This window comes from Felis catus, chromosome F1 (assembly GCF_018350175.1).
Source record: "Felis catus isolate Fca126 chromosome F1, F.catus_Fca126_mat1.0, whole genome shotgun sequence".
NCBI lineage: Eukaryota > Metazoa > Chordata > Mammalia > Carnivora > Felidae > Felis > Felis catus.
The window spans coordinates 43746670-43774419 of NC_058384.1; the positions used below are offsets into that span (position 1 = coordinate 43746670).

The window sequence follows — 27750 nt, forward strand, 5'->3', positions numbered from 1 at the left end:
TTCATAAAGGAAAAATCTCAAGTCTCTGTGATTGAGTTTCACATTAATTGGTACTTTATTTGCTTAAAACCTAAACATTGTCAGTTAAGAAGAAATCCACTCTTGGTGTATAGATCTTGCCATTTAAATTCTAGGTTTGTTTTTGTTTTTGTGGGGTTTTTTTGATCCTTGGTAAAATTTTATCCAAGAAACAGAATAGATACATATATATTTAAAAACATGAACCACTAGAGAATGAAATAGGAAATCAAGAGTGACTTAAGTTTTGGTGGCCCTTGTGTTTTTTTGTTTGCTTTTTTTTTTTTTTTTTAAAGTTCCTGAAAGACTGTAGCAGGGTAAAAGGATCACTGGCTCCCGGTCTCTTTGAGATAACAGGTGACAGAATTAAAAAACAAAACAAAACAAAACAAACCCACCCCCTCACACAAGGTCAGGTGACCCCATTCCCTGCCCTGCTCCCTCGGTAAAAAATATGAATACTTTTAGTAACAATTCAGAATTCAGCATTCAGCTTTATCTCCTACCTGCCCCATCAGTGGAAGTGTAACATCATGATTTTTTGTAGACATCTATACTTGTGTATATAGACATATAAACTTGTATTAGATGACAACTGATTTTTTTAAGTCCAGGTAGAGAAAGAAGCAATCATTTTTAACTAAACCCCTTCTATGTTTTTTGATTAGGGTTCAACTTGCTACCGTTTAGCAAAAAGCAAAATTTCCATAGCGTTCACCTCAAATCTTATTGCTTTACAACTGTGGTATACCTTCCATTAAAAATAAAAAGATGAAGCAGTCAATCCAGTGATTACTTTGACATGGCTTTCATTGGGAAGGGGTGGGAAAGAGGGGTGACGGCAAAGAAAAGACCAAAAGACAAAAAAGTAAATTAAACATACAATGGTTTTCTTGGAAAAAAGAGACAGAGAGAGAGAGAGAGAGAGAGAGAGAGAGAGAGAGAGAGAGACAGAGAATGTTATTTTCAAGAAAAGGGAAAAAGCATTGAAAGCCCATGAGTCAAGCCATAGCCAAAACCATGTTCTATCTTAAGTAAGTTTTTTTTTCCCCCTTTTTCTTTTTTCTTTTTTTTTTTTCTCTTTTTTTTTAATAAAATCTCTCCCCAAACCATCATCACTTTTTTAATCCTCCCCAGACTGGGCTTCATCTTCAGACCCTTCATCCCCAGATTTCTCAGGTGGAGGGCTGGCAGAGGGTTTCTTTTCTGGAGGGCTTTCTGGTTCCTCGTCTTCTTCTTTGGGAGAAGGAGTCTTTTCCTTTGATGCCTTGGAAGCTGTGGGGCGACCCACCTTCCCTTTGCCTTTCACAGGGCTTGGAGTCACTGAAAAGAAAACAAATACCAATTTGGGGAAGGGAAGAGAAGAGAAGCGAAGAAAAGGTCTTTAATAAAAATCAGCCATAAACAAAACTAGAAGAATAAAATCTATCAAGACAACATCCTAACTGACTAAAAAAATCGAGGTGGGCACTGGTTCCCAATCACTTTTGCCAACACCGTGGTGTTATGTTTGCAGTAATGTTTCTAATAAAGAAACAGGATGCTACAGAAACTGCACACTATCCTTAGTGGTTTGTGAAATGAAAAGTTGTTTCTGATAAAGGTTTTGTTTAAAAAGTGGGTCGGGGATGGGGTGCCTGGGTGGCTCAGTTGGCTGGGCATCGGACTCTCGATTTCAGCTCGGGTTGTGATCCCCGGGTTGTAGGATGGATGGATGGAGCCTTGAAACTGAGCTCCATGCTGAGCAAGGAGCCTACTTTAAGATTCTCTCTCTCTCTCTCTCTCTCCCTCTCCCTCTGCCCCTCTCCCCTGCTTGTGCATTCTCTCTCAAATTAAAAAAAAGGGGGGGGGGCGGGTCAAGAAGAATGGATACAACAATGTGAGTGGAAATTAAAGCCATCAAATTCTTAAAAAAATTTTCTAAGGATGTATCATTTATTTTCTTATTTTTAAAGAAAAAATTTTAAGTTTTATTTATTTTGCGACAGAGATGTGACCTGAGCCAAAGTTGGCCACTTAACTGACTGAGCCACCCAGGTGCCCCGATTTTATTTTTAAGTAAATTCTACACCCAAAGTGGGGTTTGAACTCATGACTGAGATAAGAGCCCATGCTCTACCAACTGAGCCAGCCAGGCGCCCTCATCAAATAACATACCTTTTGACAGTTCCAGGATTCCTCTTTTTTTTTTTTTAAATGTTTATTTATTTTTGAGAGAAAGTGAGTGGAGGAGGGGCATAGAGAGAGGGGAGACAGAGAATCCCAAGCAGGCCCACATCGTCAGTGCAGAGCCCCACATAGGGCTCGAACTCACAAACCGTGGGATCATGACCTGAGCATCCTGATTCAAAACTGAGATGGATGCTTAACCAACTGAGCCACCCGCGTGCCCCAGACCGTTCCACAATTCCTAATGGTAAGAAGTGGTAAGTGAAAAAAAGGTAAAAATCACCAGTTCTATTTGCCAGAAAAAACAAAGCAAATCGAACTTTGAGTTAAATAACAAAGTAGCTATGAAAGGGGAATATCTGGCAGAAACCACAAGGGCTCAAAGAAACCGAATCCATGTTGCCAAGTGTGGCTTCGTTAGGCTAGCACAAAGGACCGTGCACGGATCAGAACAGAGAACTGAAACAGGATTACAGGTGTGCATTTTCACAATTTTGAGTCTTTACTAGCTGCTGGGATTGTGATGTTGGTGAGAAAAAAGAGCAGGAACAGCTATCCTGATGCAACGTTTCCAGCACTGTGCCTGACACGAACAGGTGGCCGCCAAAACTTGCCACGGAAGGCAGGAGCTGAAGAACAGGGCTGAGCCGCCAGACTCTTGCAGGGGCTAGAGTCTCACTAATAATCAAATAAGGGATACTTCCAACTGTGGAAGACGGTCCTTTCAGAATTCCTTCATTCTTGTTAGGCATGTGGCCACTGCCAACCCCCAATGAAGAATTTCTGTAGAGAAAAGTGTATTGGTTCTTGAAACTTTTCAAAGCGGTAATTTAATTTCACTTCTGCACCACTCACCTGTAGCCTTTAGCCTGGGTTTGGGCATTTTCTTTTCTTTTCTCTCAGGTTTGGACTTCTTAACCATCTTTTTGTTTTTCTTTTTTGAACTGCCATAGTCACTATCATCATCATCTTCCATGAGGAAATCTTCATCGCTGCCGGAATCTTCTGAGAGGAAAGAAGAATTTCAACGTCCAGCTTAACGTACACATCCTTCCAAGTGAACAAAGGGAGACCGTGCTAGGCACGACTGGAGGAGGGGATCTGGGAAATAAACACTCTCGGATTCTGCCGGCAGCTGTGCTACCCATTTGGCTGGAGTCGTCGTCAGCCCCACGTGTACAGCAGGCTTAGCCCGCACACGCGGGTGACGCCACTGACTTGTTTAAAGAGTCGGTTGAGAACGGGAACGGATACAATTTAATGTGAATAAAAACCGCAGCCACCAAATAACTTTTAGTAGTTCCATCACCCCCCTGTAGTACTGGGGAGACCGGGGAAATGAAACGGCACCAGTTGGGTGTGTGTTGGTCCAACTATGAACCAATGAAACAGGAAAGCTAAACACAAAACAAAAATACACAGAATCAATAAAGCTGAGTCATGTGTGAAGCATCTAGATTCTGCTATGAACGCTTTTGCTGGGACGAGGTCTACCCCTTCCACTCCCAGGCCAAAACGCCAATCCTAATCACAACACCCACCGTGTAACTGCTGTTCTAACAAGCTCTCATTCAGTATTTGAGTTCAAACGATGGACATCATAATCAAAGAGAGTCTGTGAACCTCAAAAGTATCAGCAGGTATGAGAAACAGTCATCTCCTCTAACAGCGAGGATCTAATTTAAGGGACCGGCTGCCATGTTTAGTATCCATGACAACCCAGAAGCCATCGAGGTCACAAAGTACAGTCATGACCAAAGTAACAAGCCAAGTCTACATACTCTCTTGGAACGGCGCCTCATCTTCCTCTTCTTGTTCTTCTTCGCTGCCCACGTCCTCCATGAGCATCTCTCTCTGTTTGGAAGCTGCTTTAGAGGCTGCCTGCCGTTGCTGGCGCACATTTTTATGATCTTCTTTTTCATCTTCACTGTCCTCTGTAATACCGAAGTTATAATGCAACAATCGAAGAGTTGTGCATTTATCTGACAGCTGACCAGAAAAGCCAGCATGAGCTATAACCTTCAGCTTTATTTCACTCAAAAAGGGTAAATTCTATCCCTAAAAACTCCTACAAAATATACAAAAGGAGAGGAGCTAAAATTCAAAGCACGAACTTGAAAAATATCACGTACTCATTAGTGCATAGAAAATAACTTAGGCGGGGCACCTGGGTGGCTCAGTTGGTTGAGCATCTGACTTCAGCTAAGGTCATGATTTCGTGGTTCATGAGTTCGAGCCCCACGTCAGGTTCTGTGCCAACAGCTTACAGCCTAGAGCCCGCTTCAGATTCTGGGTCTCCCTCTCTCTTGGCCCCTCCCCTGCTTGTACTCTCTCTCCCTCTCAAAAATAAATATACATTAAAAAAAAAAAAAAGAAAAGAACTGAAGCATGTAGTTTTAAGTAACAATAAAGCTGAATTTAGGTGTGAACATCTACTTTAAACTCGTATCATTGTGTTGCCCTAAAATTATCAATTACATTTCAATCTATGTTCAGTTTTTATTTTTATTTAAAAAAAATTTTTTTTAATGTTTATTTATTCTTGAGAGAGAGAGAGAGTGAGAGAGACAGAGAGAGGGAGAGAGAGACAGACTGAGCGTGAGCAGGGGAGGGGCAGAGAGTGGGAGAAACAGAATCCGAAGCAGGCCCCAGGCTCTGAGCTGTCAGCACAGAGCCCGACGCGGGGCTCGAACTCACAGGCCGCAAGATCATGACCTGAGCCGAAGTCAGACACTCAACCGACCGAGCCAGCCAGGTGCCCCTATGTTCACAGTTTTTAGAAACTAAAGTTAGAAAAATATTTTATTTTTTTTTTAAGGTTTATACATTTTTCAGAGACAAAGAGAGAGAAAAAGCATGAGTGGGGGAGGGGCAGAGAGAGACACACACGTAAAGAATGTGAAACAAGCTCCAGGCTCTGAGCTGTCAGCACAGAGCCCCACACAGGGCTCGAACTCATAAACTGCGAGATCATGACCTGAGCCAAAGTCAGACGCCCAACAGGACTGAGCCACCGAGGCATCCCAGAAAAATATTTTTAAATAGAAGAGGGGAAGACTCCCAATGATAATTATTCTAAGATACAAAACCTATTTCTTTTCAACTTAGGCAGTCAGATAACCACACTTGGAAAGGAATGAAAGCCAATAGCTCAGTGGAGTGCACGCAGTGGGACTGTCGGCCCTCCACGTATTAGCCAACAGCAATCCTATTTAGAAGGACATCCAGGAAAGCAAAAGCATGGGAATGTAGGTCAAAACTAAAGTGGTTGGGGGCAGTATAGAATAAACCCTCAGTTCTTAGGAGAGTTAAATTTGGAAAAATAACAGCAAGTAATCAGGATCTTACATTGTATTTGGCCACGGGGTCTCTATTAATTCTTTCGAGTTAAAACTCTTACCCCAACAGCCTGCTCTGTGGCTACCGTTTCAAAGGACTACTTCCCGAGCTAAAGTAAGGGCAAAACTATCTTCTGTCTGCTCTTCACTCTAGAGTTCCTCGCCACACGCCTTAGATCTGTCACTTCCTATTATACATACTCTTTAAAATCTATTCAGTTTGATGGCTGTTATTTGTTTATGCAAATAGTTTTCAGTGTTGATTATGCATTAGAATAATCTGTAAATATTTTTAAAAAACAAAGCCCCAATGTCCCACCGTGACCTACTGCATCAGAAATCCTGGGTGGATTTCTGTAATAAGCGTGTTTAAAAAACCCTCACGGCAACTGCAGTAAGTCACCGGCACTGAGCTCTTCAAAGATGCAAACCTCTTTGTCATGTCAGTATTTATGACAGCGCCTGGCATTATTATAAAACTGCTATTAAAATGTCCAGTGAATAAAGATATCAGTCAATCCACCTATTACACTAAAAATTGTTTCCTACCTGCTGAGTGAGAATCATCCTTCTTGGTCTTCACATCTTTTTCTTCGGAGTCCTCACTGTAAAGGGAAGCAGGGAGAAAGTTTAAAAGTCTTAGGTCAAAATCTAAGTGAGCACACATCTCTGGTATCTCCGACAGGGGAAGAACCTGAAGAATACCTCTTTTATGGATGAAATATTCAAAGAACATTTAATAATAAAAAATTCTCTGTTGTCAGAGGCAGAGTATAAAAATACTAAAAATAAATTACACAATGTATGAATGGCGGGAAAGTAGGCAAATAAATTTGGATGGCACCAAATAGAGACGCAGAAAACCCCTAAAACACAATTATTTAAGGAAACTGGAGTGCAGTTGTATAAATTACAATATCCCTAAAAAATTATCTAAAACAAAATGCAAATAAATCAACTAATTATCTCCGTAGATTTTTCTTGCCTCCAATAGTTCTATACATCAGAAACATCAACACACAGACCTGCCCTGTATCATGGAGAGAATAAGAGCACTCAAATCACCGCAAAGTAAAATAAGAAAAAAGTGCTTCAAAGTTCCAAGGAAAGTTATATAAAACAATTTAAGTCACAAAGATGCACGTTTTATGTCCTCAAAAATCTTAATTCAGGAATCTGGGTTCTCGTGTCCTGTCTTTGTCATTAATCAGTTGTATGGTCTCAGGCAAATCACTTGGTACTCAGTCTTCAGTGCTCTGACTTTATGACTCTATGAGAAATTCTGACAAACAAAAAAAGAAACACCCAACATAAAAACTGCCTTCACAGCTTTTTCAAACAGCAGGTCTTGTAAATCTCTTCTGGTATTTCCTATGATCTAGACCACACTCAAATGACAAACTACCAAACTCAAGATTCCCGAAAAAAAGAGAAAAACCAACCCTATTTCTTTACTAAGCAATGTGATCCAAGATACACCGTAATGCCGAAACCTGAGACCATTCTGTATGTTTTTATGCAAAGTAAGCATTTAATTCACAAGTTACAATGACAAAGAACTATAGTTTTCTCTAGTTCTTTTATTATTGGGTTTATTATAGAGACCATTAATCCTGGAGTCCCATTACAATAAAGTCAAGTGAAAGCCGAACTTTTACAAGTAGAGATCAATAGAAAACTCAAGACAACAATGGTCTGAGGGAATAAACTTTACAAGGCACTTAGTACAAATGGCAATAAAAACTGTATCTCCACCATTCCCGACACTTAGGAAAGAAATAAAACCAAGCAATTAGAACAAGGGAAAGTTTAGGCTAGCTATTAATTGTATCGATGAGACACTATAGAACAGGTTGCAGGCCACAAAGAAATCCATTCCTAAGAGAAATATAAAAAATGAACATAATGGAAGAGAATCTAAGTTGGGCTGCTACAGAAAACTGGATTAAAGATATACTACAAAACTATGGAAGACTTGTCTCCCCACAGCACAATGTTGTCTTATTTTTCCTCAAAACCACATTTCTGAAATTTTCCAGGAAAGAAAATACTGGAGGTAAATATTGTCATTTCTACAAATTTAGCATTCTATGAATTCAGAACGGAAAGACTTCTGTGTGGGGCTTTATTTTACAAGACTTTAGTATCTGAAGGTAAATATCTTAGAAGAACTGACGAGAAAGATTGTATTTCTTTGAACTGCTCTGACGTAATATATTTGGAAGCAGTACAGCCCAATGGTGAAAACATGGTCTTTGGAGTCCAACAGACATGGTTCCCTGCTGGTCCATTTGCTGGATAACCTTGGATAAATCACTGACCCTGTCTCTAAGCTAGCAGTACCTTAATACAGGTGTTGTGAGAATTAAATGATAATGAATATAAATTATAAATTAGCACATAAGAGAGACTGGCAAAGAATCATCCACGGTGGCTATCACCATTATCGCCATCACCACCATCATTAAGGTCTTAAAATTATGCTACATGGAGTATGATGAGAGTGTGTAGGTCTGTGACAGCAGAGGCAAAGTAGAGTTAAAATCACAACTCCTCTACTGCCCCACAAATGACGAAATTATCTGAACAAAGGAGGATTATAGATAGCAAAACTCAGCAGTCTATACAAGTGAAGATTCTATAAGCTTTAGTTATGATTCTGCCAGTGATGTGTGACTCAACAGGAAAGGCCACTCATTCTTTGCTATCACTACAATGAAAATGTCAATACTAACCTTGGGTAACAAATTACATACTTAAACAATCTTTCTGCTTATGTTCAGAGGTTTGAGGTAGCAACAAAAGCATTCTTGGAGATCACCTTGGATTCTAGGTTGAGTCTAAGTAAGCCTCATGACCTTAAAGAGGCTAACCCCTCGACTCAAGAAGCACTGCCTGAGATAATAAGAAATATGCAAAACAACATTAAGTAGACAATAAGCACTTTCCCAAAGTAAATGGAGATTCCACCAATTTAGAGATCAGAGACCACCCTCAAGGCCAAGTGGGAACAGCGCAAGCAGGAACAGATTAACAATGCCTCTTACCTATCTTCCTGTGAATTCTTTCCAGATCGCCTCTTGTTTTTAGCTTCTCGGGGAGATGACCGAATTTTCTTAGCTGGAGGCCCTGAATCTCTTCCATAATCTTCATCTAAACAGAGCATTTTTCAAATTCAAATATTATGATTTTTACATGTATAAATTACCACTATTTATGGAGATAAGTATCTCTAATGCTATTTACACGGTGAGGGGCAGCAGGATTTCCCACAAAATTTTTTCTTTTTTAAAATTTTCAGTGTTTATTTTTGAGAGAGAGAGAGAGAGAGACAGAGCATGCATGAGGTAGGGGCAGAGAGAGAGAGGAGACACAGAATTCAAAGTGGGCTCCAGGCTCTTGGAGTTGTCAGCACAGAGCCTGGTGCAGAGTTCGAACCGACAAAACCATGAGATCATAACCTGAGCCCAAGTTGGCCGCTTAACCAACTGAGCCACCCTGGCACCCCTCAATTTTCTTTCATTTTTAAAAAATAAATTCTTTCCTATATCAGTCCCTTCTAATCTCATGTGTGTATTTTAATATACCCATACATAGCCAAGTATCTCTTATCATTTTATATCCTACCCTTTTAATTTCTTAAAGATATTCCCACGTTTCAACATCTTCATATTTACTTGAAAACCATTACAGTAATAAATACAAGCATTTCAGAATGTAAAGACCCCACAATTCTATAATCCTAACACAATTACTGTTATCAAGTAGATTACTTTTGAACTGAAGTATTAAATGGAGCATACTCTGACACTTGAGGAAAATACTTCCAATTTCAAAAGTCCTATAGAACTTAAGAAAATTAACCAATCTTAAAAATGGGTTATGTTTACTATACCATTTTATAGAATAGTGGAGATCTGGAAGTACTCAGGAGCTTCAGCAATTATTAAATGGATGGATACATTATAAATTCCATTATGGAATATCACACAACCATTAATAGTAATTTCTCAAATAACTTTTCATAATAGGAGAAAGATACACACAAATAGGAGTAGCAGAGAACCCAAAATTCTATAGCAAGACTTCCAACTATGTTTTTAAAAGGAAAGACAGACACAGGCTTTTTTTGCAAAAGGTTAAAATGGCCATTTGCCAGCTAAGGGCCTTGAATAAGATCCCTCCCTCAGTTTCCTTATCTGTAAAATGGAAACAATAATAGTATATTCCATTTTAATAGGATTGCTCTACTAAGGATTAAATGAATACATGCAAATATTTAGCAGCATTTAATAAATGTTAGCATTACTTCTGGGAGGTTGGATTGTATGTTATTACTCTTTTTCACATTTCTGCATCTTCTAAGTTTTCCCAAAGTACACACATTATCTTTACAAAGTGAAATTCGATTTTAAAAAGGCAGAAAGAATAGCAAATGCGTCTGGAAAATAATGAGATTAAGGACATATTGTAAGAAAACATTACTGCGTGTTGAAGCTGACTCCAAAACCAGTTAAGAAAAAAGTTATCCAAGTATTTATTATCAATGATCTACTAAGGAAAAGTAAAAATCCATGCAAGTTCAACTTCTGTTTTGGGTGACACAAATCCCGACATAATTTACATATAGTTTAAAAATAAAAAAAGATAAAACTTATTCTAAAAGCATGATAAAACAGTACACTGAATTAGCAATTCTTTCAATATTAGTTGGTCCAACTTACAATTTATTGAAATCACGAAACTTACCAGCATCATCAGATTCCTGAAACTGTGAATAATCAACCACCTTTCTATTTCTGTAGAAAGAAGAGACTCTAATGAAGATCATTCTCCTAAGATATCAGAACACTTGTTTCTGTTTAAAAACAAAATTAGAACTCGCTCTGTGAAAACCATTCGACAAGCCCCACATCCGTCAAAAAGCTTTTCCATGTTGTTATGAAAAGTGTAGTTCGGAAGCATTTAAAACTACAATTCTCCGACTGCTCATCTCAGTGATAGCTCAAATACTATTCTTTCCCACAAAACCTCCCACTTCCCAAACACACATGACACAGCAAAATGAGCCAAACTACCATATTATTCATTACACAGAGATGTCACATGTGCATCAACAAAAACCGTAAATATTTTTTACACTTTTATGCTTACTGATATGTACACATACACGTGTACACCTGATAAAGTTATTACTGAGTTTTTTTCAAGGCAAGGTGATTTTTAAATATAATGGTTAATGTTATAACATACAAATTATGACGACAGTATATTAAGCCTTACAAAGAAGAAAAAAATAATTGATCCATTCAAAAGAAGCTTTTTCTTAAAGGGCCTGTAATTAAGAAAAATACGAGCGAAAGTCACAAATTTATGTACCTACTTGACTCAATGATTTTAAGCACTTCCTACTAGGTAAGGCATCTTTAACATCTTGAACAAATCTTTAATTTCCATCTTTCTACTTCATACTTTAAAAGCTTAAAATTCCTCCTTTAGAGATATATATAAAAACCTCCATGTTAGTATCCAAATTAGTATCCATGTTAGTATCGCTTTCAAAAGAGCCTTATAGGTACTGTACTAAATGGATACTGAATATGTGAACCAAAAGAATTAAAAGAAAAATGCCACCAACTACATTTAAACCTGAGCAGAGGAATATTCCTGATTTTATAGATTAAGACACCATTTATATCCAAAGACAGGATGTGCAGTATTCAAGCACACGTACAGTTTATATATAATATGCAAACATGGAAGGTGGAGGGCTGGATGGATTCTGAAAACATGTTTGGGGCTTAGATAGGGAAGAAAGCATAGCCATACCCTTAGCTTTGGACAAGAAAGATAGGCTCTAAAGGAATTTTGCCTTCTGTTTTTCTTTAGTCTACCAGCAATGAATTATCTTCTCACTGTACTGCCTCTGTAAGTCAAAATGCAAAACTTTAAAACATGCTCCAAATGTTTTGTTACAAGCAGCTGGGTTTATATATAAATGATTCCATTGTAATAGGAAAGCTAATTTCAAAAATATGACCGTTAATTCCACTTACATGATATCTAGAGTAGTCAAATTCATAGAGAAAGAAAGAAGGACAGTGGGGATGCCTGGCTGGCTCAGTCAGTAGAGCATGTGACTCATGAGTTTAAGTCCCCCACCCTAGTTGGGTATAGAGATTACTTAAAATAAGATAAAATTGGTATTTTTTTAGGTTTACTTATTTATTTTGAGGGGGGGGCATGCATGAGTGAGCATGTGCAAGTGGGAGAGGGGCAGAAAGAGGGGGAGACAATCCCAAGCAGGTGCTTCTCTGTCAGCCACCCAGGCACCCCAAAAAAATCTTAAAAAAAAAAGTTAAGTGGGGCCTCTGGGTAGCTCAGATGAGCCTCCCACTCTTGACTTTGGCTCAAGTCACCATCCTAGGGTTGTGGGACCAAACCACATCTCTGATTCTGTGCTGAGCATGGAGCCCGCTTAAGATGTTCTCTCCCTCTCTCCCTGCCCCTCTCGCCGACTGGTGCTCTCTTCTAAAATAAAAATAAAAATAAAAATAAAAATAGGGGCAACTGGGTGTCTCAGTCAGTTAAGCGTCCTGATCTCAAGGTTTGTGAGTTTGACTCTCACATCAGGCTCTGTGAGTCTTTGGGTTCTGTGTCTCCCTCTCTCTCTGCCCCTCCCCTGTTCACTCTTTCTCTCTCTCAAAAATAGATAAATGTTAAAAAACAATTTTTAATAAAAATAAAAATAGAAAGAAGAAGAATGGTAGATGCCAAGGGTTGGGGGGAGGGGATAGTGAGTTAATGATGTGTATAGTTACACTTTTGCAAGAGAAAGAGTTCTGGAGGTTGGGTGTACAACAGTGTGAATGCATTTAACACTATAGACCTGTACACTTAAAAATGGTTCAGATGGTTGGGCACCTGGGTGGCTCATTTGGTTAAGAGTCTGACTTTGGCTTGGGTCATGAGCTCACGGGTTCGTGGGTTCAAGTCCTGAGTCAGGTTCCAAGCTGTGGGGATCCTGCTTGGGATTCCCTCTCTCCTTCTCTCCGCCCCTCCCCCCTCATGTGCCTTCATCTCTCTCTCTCTCAAAATAAACTTAAAAAAGATTTTTAATGGTTAAGATGGTAAATTTTATGTGATTTTACAATTAAAAAAAAGAATAAAATATTTTGTTTCAAAAAAAAAAAAGACTATGGGGGGCTAGTAATTCAATGCCTATTATGTTCTAGCAACATGGTGATTTTTTTAATGACAGGTGCCATGAAAAACAGTATTATGATCATCATGTAAAGATGACAATTTTCTGCATTACTTAGGATCAAGGAAAATGGGACACGTAACAAGAGGAAGGAAAGTATCCAGAAGAGGGAGTATGAAATATTAACCTCTACTAGTTAATGTACAAGGTTCTAAAATTGCAGGCATAATAATTCTAGCTTATCCATGCTGGTGGGGTCGCCAACTAAAACAACGGTACAATTTCTGGGTACCATCTATCAATAGATACATCCTGTGAGACTATAAAAAGAAGGGTAACCAGAATGGTGACGGGTATGTCCTATGAAGAACAACTGAATAAACTGGAATTTTCAACTTGCAAAAGAGAAAACATGTTAGCTACTTTAAGGTTTTGAAAAGAAAGTAGTAAACACACTGGCTTATTAGCTTCCTGATCAAATTAGGCGTAGGTTCAACATAAACAACTTTATAACAGTTTGCTAATGATAGTTACTTCTTAGTCTATCAACAGCAACACTCCAGAAAGGAATTCTATGGTAAAAAGTATGGAATCTTTGTTAACAGGAATCTCGGGTTCTGGATCTAGAACTTGAGGCAAATCACATAATTTACCTGGGTGTCAGATTTTCCTCTGCTGGAACTGATGGCCTAAATGGGTACGCCTTTATTTATCTATTTATTGCCATAAATTTTTATTTTTTTATTTCTACACCCAACATGGGGCTCAAATTCACAACTCCAAGATCAAGAGTCTAACATTCTTCTGACTGAGCCAGGCAGGTGCCCCTATGCCACAAATTTAAATAAAATTATTAAAGTTCAAAAAAAAAGTTTTTCTCAATTGCAAATAGTCACCTACTCTTTTGTATGCCACACATCTTAGCTTCTATTGCTGTACCATTGATTTTCTTCACTAATCTGAGCTTCTTGATATCAATGGTCTTATACCCACATTTTTTTCTTTTCTTTTTACCACAGAGCAAGGTAAAAAGGAAACACTCAAATGTTTTTAATTTTTTGCTCTTAGGGCCAAATTTAAGAACTCTGTTGGAAACCTAGCTTTGTAAAATACTTGAGAGGATAATATCTAATCTCCTAAAAGTCTTTGAAGGCCTCATCTTTTGCCACTTAATCAAGCCACTTACAAATCTGTAGTTCCTCCAATAAAGTTGTTTCTTAACACTTGGTCATGCTTCTCCTTGACCTACATTGCTGCTTGTGTCACTCCCAGTCATATCAGATACAACCTCACCTCCTCTCAACACCTTTAATCCTTTATTGATACAATTATACAATCCACTGAATGTCTGTTTTCCCTACTAAATGTGAATTTCCTGAGGGCAGGGGTTGTCTCTCCTTCATTCAGAACACCAAGTCCAAGAAATGATGCATTTGATGAGCGAATGGACTCAGCATGTGCAAAGGTTCAGGGTGAAAAGGCATCATGAGAGAGGATGTTATATGTGAGCCTTCAGCCTATCAGATATTTAATTCCCACTGCCCTTAATGACAGGAAAATCTGGTTTTGTCCATATGAAATAACTCGTTACTTTAAACCTAAAAAAGTAAAAAGGCAAGTATTTAGTACATTTTCTTGTATCCTAGTTTTCAACAAGCAGAACTACAAAAAATGCCACGTAAACGATACGATAGGAGTAATTAAATTTAAATTTTTCAAAATTAAATTCAAAGGCCACCCCCTCCTTTGAAGCAGAAAATATTTTATTTTGAATTATGTGAAAATTATCAGAATTATCTTGCATATGTCATTTTTCACTGAAACTATGAAACCTGAGTAATGCAAATATGAATATAGTAGCGAATTTAAGGATAACTAGGCAAAAAGAAAGGTATCCATCCACAAATGTTAAAGAGGAAAAGAAAAAATAATTTAAATAAACGATCTATGAAAATGGGTCATTCATAGTAACTCATTAAAATGATTTATAAATAACAACTCAGTTCATTTCCTGTCTTCTAAAGATGCTTCAAAACAGTAACAGAATTACAATTTCCACTACTTGGAGATTTACCTTATTTAGGATGGAAATGCACTTTTAATGGACTTACTCCACTATAAACTAAAAATTGAGAAGATATACTGGGATGGAAACACAACACTCGTGAGTAATACTTAAGTCTAAAGGTGTGAGAAGTTCTACTTCTAGTTGAAAACAAAGACACATTCTTCCTTCCTCGAAATATCATTACATAAATTAAATGCCAAAGCTAAACCAACTCTTCAGTGTAAAATAGCATCAACGACTAGGACAACCAGAACTGGGAGGACAACACAAAATTTCAATATAGCATAGAGGTTAAAAACAGATTTTTTGAACTGGGTTTAAATCCTGGCTCTGCCACTTACTAGTTGTATGTTCTTGAGCAAGTTACTTCCCCTCACTGAACTTCAGTTTCCTCACCTGTAAAATAGGAATAACAATACCTATCTCTCAAGATTGTTGTGAGTATCAGGTGCACAACTAACCAACAAAGAGCAGCTTTCATTACTTGTAAGTACTAACTTGTTCCACCCAGAATACCACAGCCATGTTGAATATACCTAATTCGATGATTAATGAACACGATGATTAACTTACTTTTAAAATATGTCTTAAATAAAATCCAAGTAGAACTTTTGACAGCCCCCACCCAAACTTAACAAGTAGCCTACTGTTGACAGGTAGCCTTACCAATAATATAAATAGTTGATTTACATATATTTTCTATGCTATATGTATTATATAATACATTCTTACAATAAGCAAGCTAGAAAATGTTAAGAAAATCATAAGGATGAGAAAACAGATTTATAATACTGTGCTGTTTTTATTGAAAAAAAAAAAATCTGCATTAAATCTGGACCCAGGTAGTTCAAACTCAGTGTTCAATAGGTCAACTGTATAGGAACACAAAAATTTCAATTATATGCCTTATGTAATCTCTGTCTAGATTCTAAATGTACCTTGGTCACAGCGAACCAATTCCTGAGAGGTCACCAGAGAACTCTGAGATGAGAAGTCCCCACTTCTGCATCAGGTTGAAGGGCAAAAAAAAAAAAAAAAAAAAAAAAAAAGGGTAAAGTGGGAAGCTAGACAAAGAATACTAAAAGATCTGGTTTGGGCACCAAGAGTGGGTAACTCAAGCAACTCACAAACAGTAGGGAATTTCTTCTTCCACTCTCTTAATCATCAACTTATTTTTACTGATAGGTCTACACCCCAAATGCTCTTTCTTATAGTAGTAACTGTCTAAGACCCAAACAACAATAGGTTGTGTGGTACCTCCCACCAACATTCTGAAGAGTCAAGGATCAGTGTTTGAGATGAAAATCATCACAATTTTGGAGGACCTTATCTAATCCCCTCTTTTTTCTTTTTTTCAAGGAAGCTCTAGGCCCTACACGGAGGCTTGAACTCATGACCCTGAGATCAAGAGTTCCATGCCCTATTGACAAGAGCCAGCCAGGCGCTCCTAACCCTCTTTACAGATGAGAAAACTAAAACCACATAATCCAGCTCTACTTATAACAAGCCTGCACATCAAAATATGGAGTCGTAACAAGCAACCAACAATTACATATAATAATATAAATTGACACCCTAAGCTCGATAGTACGAGAAGAGCACAAAACCATTTTCTCAGGGCAAATGGGAGAGCCTTGTAGACATAATTTAGTTTTATCAACAGACTACACTTCCATTTTTATCCTCAAGTGCTGGTCAACGCAGAGAAGAGGAATGAAAAAACCCAACTTGCTAACCTAGAATTTAACAAGTTTCTCATTAGGCACTTAAAGCACATTTGAAATCTGAATTTTGAGAAACCTAAAAATAAACAACATTGTTCTTTTCACTAATCACCTGGGTGGTAGTATCTCATTTTCTCAGATAAATGAGATCCTGTAGAACAATGTTTTTCCATCGATAGGTCACAACCCACTACTGGGTCCTGAAATGAATTTATTGGTATATAACCAGCATTAAAACAACAACAACACAACAAATAAAAAATATCAGAGAAAACTCTATTTTAAGTAACAGTTAAGTTACCTGCAACTTATTTCAGGTGTTTTTGTTCTTGTGTGTAGCGACCTCATCAAAAAAGTTTGAGACCCACTATTCTAGAATAAAAAGTGGATTGCAAAAGATTTCTAAAGTTGTTCTTATGTTTACCGTTACAAAAAAGTTTGTTTTTGATCCTTGGTGGCAAAAGAATAACATCCCTTCCCCATTTTAATTCCCCGTCTTTTTTTTTTTTTTTTTTAAGATTTTTATTTTTAAGTAGTCTCTACATCTAACATGGGGCTTAAACTCACAACCCTGAGATCAGGAGTCCTATGCTCTACCAATTGAGCCAGCCAGGGAGAGTCCCCCTCCTATCTTTAAAAAAAAATTGTTTCATTTATTATGAAACACTCCATGCCCAATAGGGGGCTCAAAGTCATGACTCTGAGATCAAGAGTTGGATGCTCTACCCACTGAGCCAGCCAGGCACCTCTAATTTCTTGTATCTTAAAAATATGTTTTCAAGCTTAAGCACTCCTAAAACTTATCAAAGTTTTGCAGCCAGTGGTGGGGCAGGAGGTAGGGTGATATGATGATGCTATCAAGTGTATTTTATGTACTAGAGCTACTTAGTACATCCACATAGACCTTGGACCTTAGTACATCCACATGGACCATTACATGGACCTTAGACCATCTAATCCAATCTTACCCCAAACTTATCCTATCAACAAATGTCCCTAGAAGGGAATGACTAAGAACCTTTCATGAACCTCCCACACAAGGCAGCCTATACTAAGAAAACACCAATAATGAAACAGTTCTTCCCAAGAAGGCGAAATCTGCCTCTGAGGTCCACTCACTGATTCTATCATCTATCCACTTTCTGGATTACCATGGTTTAAATCTTTTTTTTTTTTTCAAGTAGTCTCCAGGCCCAGTGTGGAGTCCAATACATGGCTTGAACTCAGGACCCTGAGATCAAGATCTAAGCTGAGATCAAGAGTTGGAAGCTTAACCAACTGAGCCATCCAGGCGCCCCATCCCATGGTTTGAATCTAACCCTTCCTCCACATAGTCCTTAACTTTATAGGACAGATTCTGCTTTTTTCTTCAAGGCTAATTAGGGTTCCTTTAACCCTTCCCCATCACTTGTTTCAAGCATCCTCATGACCTTGTTTCCCTCCAGATTTAGTAAAGTCTATCAAGTAGTGCCCCAATCTAACCCTAACAATATGGTTTATAAAGGTGTATGTGCAGGAAAGAGAGAGATCAGGATTCAGAATTTCCTACTCCTATTCTACTCTATATTTGTACTAATGCAATCCAAGATCTCCATTGCCTTTTGGGCTGTTATAACACACAATGTACTGGATATTGCAATTCCAATAACTAAAGCCTCTTTTTCCCAAAATCTAAAACCTTTTTGGGGGTGCCTGGGTGGCTCAATCAGTTAAGCATGTGACTTCAGCTCAAGTCATGACCTCACGGTTCATGAGTTGGAGCCCCAAATCAGGCTCTCTGCTGTCAGCAGGGAGCCTGCTTCAGATCCTCTGACCCTCTCTCTCTCTGCCCCTCCCCCACAAGCGCACGGGCGCGCTCTCTCTCTCTCTCTCTCTCAAAAAAAAAAATTAAGAGAAAGAATTGTTTACAACCATCTTGTATATTGATAGTTCATTTCAACATATTTATCTTTCTCAACTTCCTATTATCTGCAAACTTAGTCAACACAGGCCAAGAACATCAGTAGAAATGTACTTTCAGGCTGACATTAATCGGGGTACGGCTATTGAGGTTCAAGTCCATCGTAATGAACTAGCATTCTGCCTAACATTTCGTTATCTTCCCCACAAGGACTTCTTCATATGAAGCTCTGTCAAAACCCTTGTTGAAAGAGAAACCCAGTACAGTATTCTTTTACTCTATTTTCTTTTAAACAAACGATAGTTAAACTTTTAAAAACTAAACCTTTTTTGTTCGAACAAAAATATTCCCAGGAACCACAAAATAAAACACAGCCAGTAAAAAGTCAAAGCAGCAGCACTGTAAGAGCATGAATTAATTATCATTTCAAATTTAAAGAATTTTCTCATTACAGACTTTCCCAACTTGTGTTCTGTCAAGATAGGTTTTCTAAAGGTTTCCTAGCCAGATCAATTTGGATATTATCACCTCGTTAAACAAGTTAAAGCTTTGAAAATCCTGCATTAAAGAAACTTGCTTAACTTTGATTTCTGAAATTACCAGTACTTTTTTATACTCTTGGTTTCTCTTCAGATCGCAAAAAATCTTTCACTTTTTTTTACTGTTATTAGTTTTTCTTTTTCTCAGCGAGAGAGCTGGAGCGCAAACAGAGGAGGGGCAGAGAGAGGGGGGAAGGAGAATCTCAAGCAGGCTCTGCACTATCAGCGCAGAGTCCATCTTAGAGCTGAAACTCACCAGTGGTGAGATGGTGACCTGCGCCACATAAAGGGTCGGATTCTTAACCCACTGAGCCACCCAGGTGCCCCTAAAATTACTAGTATTTTAAAAATAAAAAATTGAATCAATGTTTGAGATGGCCCTGAAAGTGGACATTACGAAGACTACTGACCTATGAGATTCATTTGCGAAACGATGCTGAATTCAAAATTATTACGACAGCAGTTAGTACCATGCACCAGACACTTAACCTAAATTCTCCCTTAATCCTCACAATCATCTCACAAGAGGAGCTAATTAACATTAATTCCATTTTATCTGAAGAATCTAATGCTCAGATAGGCGAAGTAACTTTCCTATCACTGCAAGCTATTAAGCGGTAAAGTGAATTCTCCAGCTCAAGCCCAACTAACCCAATACCCCACAGGGCACCGTTGATGCCTGCAACCTCTCAAATCTTCCTTTCCTAATCGCTCATAAACCTAACTCTGCACAACAGAGACTAATGAAGTTTCTTCAGATCTACATAAGGTTTCTGTAGAACTACTCTCCCCGCTTAAAACTTAGGATATTTATCTCTCCCCATTCTTCTAGTCCTCAAAGATTATTTACACGCCAAATTTTCTAGAGACATAAGAACAGTAACTCCTAGAAGCCCGGATACCTGAACGCAACTAAGAGTAATTTCTTAGAACTGCTTCATTCATCGTAAGCTTCAAGTTCCTATCAGCTAAGATTGACTCCTTTGACTGCATCTTGTATCATTGTTATTTACAATTAAACATAAAATTCAAAAAGTTACAAGATACAACAGAAAGTAAAAAACAAAGTAAAATGAACATTTAGGAAAGCGTTCCTAAGGTTTTTGGATGGAGTTTCTAATTTCTGTAGCAAAGGGAAGGGAGTGAAGGTTTGAATGATGAGCCAGGCACGTTTATTAGCTAATTGTCATAATCCCCTACTAAATCTTTTATCAACTTGTTAATGTTTCAGTCCAGATGAATAAATATTAACTCCTACATGGCACTTCTTATTCTTAACATATATTCAGTTCACCACTCTCTCTCCATATAGGAAATTATTTTGTTTAAAAGTCACACACAGGGGCGCCTGGGTGGCACAGTCGGTTAAGCGACCGACTTCAGCCAGGTCACGATCTCGCGGTCCGTGAGTTCGAGCCCCGCGTCGGGCTCTGGGCTGATGGCTCAGAGCCTGGAGCCTGTTTCCGATTCTGTGTCTCCCTCTCTCTCTGCCCCTCCCCCGTTCATGCTCTGTCTCTCTCTGTCCCAAAAATAAATAAACGTTGAAAAAAAAAATTTTTTTTTTAAATTAAAAAAAAAATTTAAAAAAATAAAATAAAATAAAAATAAAATAAAATAAAAGTCACACACAAATTTCAGTGAGCAGAATATAGTATTAGATAAATAAAAGGGGCGGGATTTTTCCCAACAGAAGTTGAGTGTAAGACCTATGCACTCAGGGACAGAGAAACCTCAAGCAGGTGAGACTTAAGGGGTCTCAGATGCCCACGCTACCAAAGTAGAGTCCTGTCTGCAGCAGGACCTCAGGAAGCTCAGTGGAGTCTTCCAGTTGTCTTAAACCAATCACCAGCCACAAATCTGTAGCCTGTCAGGTTTAGTGACTCATTACAATGAAGGCAGAGGCATATTAGAAGTATGGAGGACCTCACCATACAGAGAAAATAAAAGGATCTGGAGAAAGGTGCTTTTGGGGAAATTACACGAAGCAGTGTCCTGATAGGCTTGAAACACAGTAAGAATGTGTGTAATGGGGTTAACATCAGGTCTGACCACAAAGTGGATCCTATTTCTTGGCAGAGAAGTTAGATGTGGAATTTGGGTCCAGCAACTCATCTGAAGCCCTGAAGTTGTAAACTGAGTTCTCCAAGTCAAAAGGATCTAGCTCTGACAGAAGTGTGGTGTCTCATTCTGACATAATTTCAAACAGCAAAGTTTCTGACAGTCTCTTTTAGAGAATCACTTCTCAGTAGGAGTAGCAGTCACCAGAAGGAGGATTGTTGTAAGTCTTTACAGCTGCAGTTTATCTGTGGCAGCCAGCCAGCCATTTTTGTTATCCCAGCCCAATGAATAGCAAAGTGGATTTTTAACTTCCAAGTGGAGCTAATGTTTAGTTCAAGTAGTTCATCTTCAGGGTCATTTTAGCTTGACAGATGAAATCTTAAAGATCACCTTGCTTAGCAGGGAACTGGAGAGGTGCACAATTCAAAAAATAGATGTGCACGAAGCAGCAACTAAAAATATGCAATCCCCAGTAGATACGGTCTTTGGCAACCTGTGGTCTCTTTGCCTGAAGTATTTCAAAGACCTATAATTATGGCTACTTAGATAGAGTAGTTATTTAAAAATATGTCAATGCAATATTCTAACCATCAGTTCTACTTCCTAGAATCCAGATAGGAATAGGTTTTTCAAAACAAAACAAAGGGATGTCCTGGTTTGACCAAAGTGGTCCTGCTGCTACATCAAATGTTTTCTACTGTGCACAACACGGCGGTCTGTTAAGTGCTATCTCTAGCCTCAACAATCCAAGAAGCTACTTCTTCATGATCTGGAGTAATGAGGTCATATTTATTTCTATCTTTGCAGCTGAGAATTAAAAAACGCAAACAGAAGTAACACTTCACGGCATATTCAATAGCTTCATTATTATTAAGTTCAAGTAAACAAAGTTTACAAAGCAACCCATCTGGCTGTGCAGGCTCTAATTCTTACTATTCCAGAAGAGCGCCATTCACAGGACTAGGGTATGGTGTCCTGGAATTATGTAGTATGGTGACCTTGTTTTATATTTCTGGGAAAAACAGACCATATAAATAAGTAAATAAAACCAACTGCCCTTTCTCTACTCAAAATTACTTTCTCATTATTTCTAGAGTTGGAAGAAACCTATGAAAATTGCAAAATGCTTTGTGGGCAAGTTTCTATTATTCTGATGGACTGCAACATCTCCATTATATAAACCTAAGTTAGCCCAAGTCTCCTGATCCCCAGGGTTTCTTTCGCTGTACCATACCTCCCCGCAACGTTTTTTTTAAAACACTAAAAATTCAATCACTTACCTTAGTTTGTAACTTTTGTCAAGTTAAATCAACTCCAATTTTTAATTAATCTTAATTTTCCTTCTAATTATAACATGCTGAATTTTATGAGTGTTGAATCTTTCCAAATACCATGGTTTTTCTTTTTTAAACTTTATTTTTTTAAGTAAGCTCTATGCTCAATGCGGGTCAGGAACTCAGGACCCCAAGATCAAGAGTCACATGCTCTACTGACTGAGTCAGCCAGGTGCCCCCTGTCTTTTAATGATGCATCAGTAACAGATTTTAAGTTTTGTTCCTGGGACAAATTCTGCTTGCTCATATACATTTTTAACACACACTGGATTCAGTTAGCTAATACTCTGGCGTTTCTGCAACTATAATTATATGTAAAATGAGTACATTAAATTTCTTATAGTGTCCTTTAGGTGGCTATGAAATCTACTCACTTAATTAGCCAGGGGGTACACACCCTTGCATTACAAAACACACACACTTGAAGCAATGTCACTTATCTAATGCTCACATTTCTTCCCACAAGTGTCCCACTATTTCCCTGCTTTTCCCTCTCCATTCGGGTTATCTTCCTTCAACCTCCTCACATATTCTATTCCTTCCAAAAAACTGTCATTTCACCCCCTCCCCCATTTTAAATTTGGTCTTCTCCAACTTTACGAACTGTATGTAACCCCTTCCAAAGATGGCAAGATGCGCTGTGAGGGTGTTGCCTGTGGCGGTGTGTCTCACGGGGAAGATCACAAGGACTGTGGGTTGGCCACATTTGGATTTGAAGTCCTGCTTCACCTCTTAACAGGTGAACTGGGCCAGTTCATTTAGCCAAGCCTCAGCTACTTCGTATGAAATGGGAATAACATATACCTTGCTTGAAGAGTTCTTTCAAGATCGCGAAATATGTGTAAAGTATCTGCCAGGATACTTGGCACGAAAAAAGTTGCTCAGTGATACTCTTTCGAGTCGCAGTGTGATTTTTTCTAAAATTGAAGGTTGAGAAAGGTACTTCTGCGGTTAAAGGCCCACAATCTCTAATTCACAATTTAGAAATTTAAACAGTTCTGAAAACCAAATGTTTCAGTTTACCTAAACAACTGGGCTTTTTAGTTGCATTTTTTTGTGTGTGAAAACTGTTTTATTACAGAGTCACTATGGTGTTTGATTATAGGAGCATTACTGCAGAGCTCACTAGTGATCGCACATTAACGCACAGTACAGGCACCATTACTTTGAACATTTTTGAAAAAAAACCCTGAACTTCCAAACACACATGGCCTTCATGATTTCAAACTATACAGGGACTGCGGACCTGTACTACATTCTATGTGGAATCAAATACTGTAAATGCAAATCTAGTAGAAAGGAAAATAGCGAAGACTCACACAGTTTAAATAGTTTTGCTATTTCTACACTTTAATTTCTTTGGCTTATAAATCATCCCTGGTAAACTGAAGGAACTGGACTTAATCTCTGAAGTTCTAATTAAAAAAATACTTTCAATTACAAAGTATCTTGGAAAATTATTTTAAATTGAACAAAACTGCTTATTTAAAACTTACTTAAAATAATTTTGTATCAACCAGTATGAACCTATGCTTTCACACCTAAACTTTCAAGGTTAAAGGTTCCTTGCAATCTCCAAGTATATTCAACAGAAGACAACCAGATACCAAGTACACTTATGTGACAGAAAGGAACACACACTGATCTGAATGCCTTGGATGATTTTCAAAAAGGGAGGATCTTTGGAGAATATACTAAGCTGAATTTCAAGAAACCTGGTTTCTAGTCTGGGCAAGTCAGTAAATCGGAGTTTTCTTTCTCATCTTTTATAAGTAATAGCATTTTCCTTCCTTCCTCACAAGATTCATGAAAACACTTTGAAAGGTTAAAAGTGCTGTATATTATAATAACATCAACACGTACCAGAAGATAAAGTGATTATTATTCGGAAAGGGTGAGGATGAGTAGGCCTGGGAATTAAGAAATCTCGATTCTAGGCCCAACCTTTGCATTAGTGTGTGATGCAAGGCACTTCACTGGTCCAGGTCCCCATTGAGTCACTTGTAAAATGAATTTGCCTAAATTTCTGTCTAGCTCCAAGACTGTAATTTTACACTATAAAATTGAACCCAAGGCCTAAAATATTTGAGCTCATTTATAAACAGTGAGTCAGATGCTGTAAAAGGTAAAGACAGCAATATTGTGTGAGCAAAACTACTTGGGTAAGTGTTGCACACACGTCTACAGAAAAACCTGCTGTAGCTTATCAGTTCATCACTCCCTTCATATGGAAAGTGGTGTCAAGCAGCCATTAGTACATTTCTAATACTTCTTTAAATGCTCAGGTTAGTATTTAAATGAAAATGAATATTTACAGTGAAGTATGAAAAGCAGAAAAATTTCAAAATTACATATAGGTCTAAAGGGCAGAAACATACCCTAAAAAATGTGCCCACACTCATTTTCCAACTTGCGCTTTTTTTTTTTCGGTTTGTTTTTAAAGGGGTTGATCATTCTGGTATCTCTGGTCAATGTTGACCATTAACTTTTTTGTTAAATGCCCTCAGGTATACAGATTCTTCATTTACACCTTGGAACAAAAGCACTTCCCTAAGATAAGACTTTTTTGTTGCAAAATTTAACAAACCACCAAACTCAAGTTTAATTATTTCTGCTTTATTATTGGTCATGAGTATATTAAAAACTTTTTTAAAAAGTTACAAAGAGACTTTAATCACTAAAATATATAACGAGAAACCAAGTTGCTTTAAAATACTATGAAAGTGACCCCAAAAGCCAATATATTAATTTCATTCAATTAGGGGCAAATAGACAGTTAAATTTATTTTTAACAACACAACGAACAAGAAAAAATTTGTGCAGACGTCCCAATGCCTCGAAAAAACCCAGAAAGATCCGTGCTTAATATATCCCCAACTGGTGATATTTTAAAAAAATCAAAGTTTCCAAATAAAAAAAACTGCTGTTCGTGTTCCAGTGTCTAAATCTGGGAACACAAATTGAGGCAGATGAGTATAATAAAGTCACACGATAATATAAAAAGTCATCAAAACCTAGTGAACTGACGTTAAAAGGTAGAGAAAAACAGTCCCATTTCACCACACAGTAATTTACTTCCAGAGACAGGAGAGCCAATACAGATGAATCAAATCTTTATTACGATATTGTCTATTTAACCTGATCCTAAAGAAAATATTCTACATAAGTTGATGGGATACATTGATCAATTTTCATGCCAAAAAAATTTTGCACACTATAATCTGAAGTATCTATTCAGACTCCTTGCCAGAAAGTGGGCAAAACTCTTCCGAGTGCGATGGTGAGTTATCAGAGATGAGGGTAGAAATTAGAAGGCAGAAAAGCAGTGGTAGTTAGTCAGCACTCTCCTCATGCCCACCCCGAACGTAGAAGTATGCAGTCCCAAACCACCACCAGTTGGAGACGGATGATCTAGTCAGGAGATAGATCGGTGTGGAACAAAACCCCTTCCCGGGTTCCAAACCTCTCTCTCTCGAGCTCTAGGTCAAAATCCTTCCGTTTCTCACAAAACTTGGAAGAAGGGGAAGCAACAACTGTTAACATTTTAAATCTACACCTTCGCCTATTTATCTAGAAAACACTATGCGAAGCCGCCAATTCCTTACATCGAAAGCGTCGCGGACATTACATTAAAAGTAAGTTATTTGCAACAGCCCTCCTTTTAAAGGCCTCGACACATTGGATTAAGCCACACCCCTCCATAAATGGCACATTCCATACAATAGCCAGGAGGACGGCAAAGGGCGATTCCACCGTCCGCTGGGGAACTGCAAACTTGTTGAAAATCTCAGAATCAAGTCTACGGGTTACCGGAACCTAGACCCCTTATCATTCAGGTTACTTGGGGGGAAAGAGAGGGTTACAGAAACATCTGAGACACGTACACCGAGTGAGCGTAGACAGGCAGCGGGAACGAGAACCACACGGGATTTGGGTCGGGCTGTTAACCCGCACCTTCCTGAGTGGGGACATTTCCCCGAGGAAGGACATTTCTAGTCGGAGGGAAACAGCGAACTCGGGGGGGAGGGGGGGTGAGTGGGGGCGGTTAACCCGCTCAGAACTCCGAGTTAGGGGAGAGGCAGCAGTCATTTTCCAAGGCCCAGTCCCCAGCTCTTACTTTTGCCTAAGGGGAAAAGAACGGGTCCCGCCCACGCCCGGCCCAATCCGGGAGGCGGGGCCCTGCAGCGACCCTGGAGGACAGAGGCGGGGCCCGGCGGCGGTACCGCCCCTCCCCCTTTGCATGGAACACCCCGTCCGCTAAAGAAAGAGGGCTGAGTTCCCCCACCCCCACGCAAGCAGAGGGGGCAAGGGGCCACCGGGCGTCTCCGCCCCTCCTCACTTAAGGTGGGGAGCCGAGCCCCGACTCAGCCGGTCTCCCCGCAGGCTCCAAGGGGTTGGCCCCGAGGAGGTGGGGCCTGGGTGGGGGCGCTGACTTCACACCCCTCCCCCTCCGGCCGCTGGCGGTTCAGGGAACACCCCGCCCGCTCCAGTGCGGCGGGTGGGGGAGGCAGCAGAGCAGCCCGGAGCCCTGCAGCGGCGCGGGGTGGGGAGGAGCGCGCGCATGGGCGCGCGGCCGCCACCCCCGCGCAGCCCCGCGAGCCAGCAAGGCCCCCCACGCTCAAGGGCGCGCGCGGGCCCCGAAAGGGAGGAGGCCGTGCGTGGCACTGGAGAGGGCCGACTGCAGGCTTCTGTCCCCCAGTCCTTCACCACTCACCCCCAACCCTTTCCATCCCGCTCCAGGCCTCGGACTCCGCACTGACCTGACAGGCCGAGACATGTTCGCTGTCGAAACAGGACCGAGTCGAGAAGCCAAAGACCAGGACCCCCCCCACCCCGCGCGCTCGGCGCCCCACCCCCCCCAACTTCGGCCGATGGGGCCGCTGCCGCCGAACCCCGGGCTGCTGGCTTCTCAAACTCCGCTGCTTCTTGGTTCAGGGCCCCTTAATCAGACGAGCCCCCCGCTCCCCCGTCTCTTCAAAATGGATGAATCAAACCAGCCGAAAATGCGCCAAAGCCGCGCTGCAACCAAACCCACTAGGGCCTGTGGGCTCCGCCCCATCACGCCCGGTCATTGGCGGCTTCTGCCAGATGCGCGGAGCTCATTAGTCCGTTTGAATCATCACGTCTCCCAGACCCCGCCCCGCGCACTGATAGGCCCCGCCTCCTCCGTGGGGTCCTGTTAGTCAAGATGCTCTGAGAGTGCACGGCCGCAAAACAAAAATGGTCGCTGCTTGGCCCGCCCCCTGGTTTCCACTCCAGGGTTGCAGATTCGTTTTAGGTCGCATCTTGGAACGACTAGAAAAAAAGATTTATACGGGATTCAATGTCATTTAGTGGTAGTTTAATGATGTTTCGTGTCGCCTGCTTTGATCATCTAGAAACTGCACTAATAGCAAAA

At 39.6% G+C, this 27750-nt stretch overlaps 1 protein-coding gene and 1 long non-coding RNA gene across 3 annotated transcripts; one reads left to right on the forward strand and one right to left on the reverse strand.

The window, feature by feature from the left end:
* Positions 1 to 31: 31 nt before the first annotated feature.
* On the reverse strand, positions 32 to 27262 carry NUCKS1 (nuclear casein kinase and cyclin dependent kinase substrate 1). Of its 2 annotated transcripts, none has more exons than XM_045048435.1 (7): positions 27113 to 27262; positions 10275 to 10324; positions 8573 to 8678; positions 6075 to 6130; positions 3969 to 4121; positions 3043 to 3189; positions 32 to 1341 (listed from the first exon to the last, which is right to left on the reverse strand). In XM_045048435.1, exons 1-7 carry the CDS (start codon positions 27127 to 27129, stop codon positions 1142 to 1144), a joined length of 729 nt encoding a protein of 242 aa, XP_044904370.1. In that variant the 5' UTR covers positions 27130 to 27262; the 3' UTR covers positions 32 to 1141. The 2 variants fall into 2 exon arrangements, with proteins under 2 accessions (XP_044904370.1, XP_023103807.1); XM_023248039.2 differs by having other exon boundaries at positions 3043 to 3192; positions 27113 to 27256.
* LOC111558421 lies at positions 25774 to 27681 on the forward strand. The gene is made up of 2 exons (XR_002739319.2): positions 25774 to 25987; positions 27093 to 27681. It is a non-coding gene; the product is annotated as an uncharacterized LOC111558421 (long non-coding RNA).
* Positions 27682 to 27750: the final 69 nt, after the last annotated feature.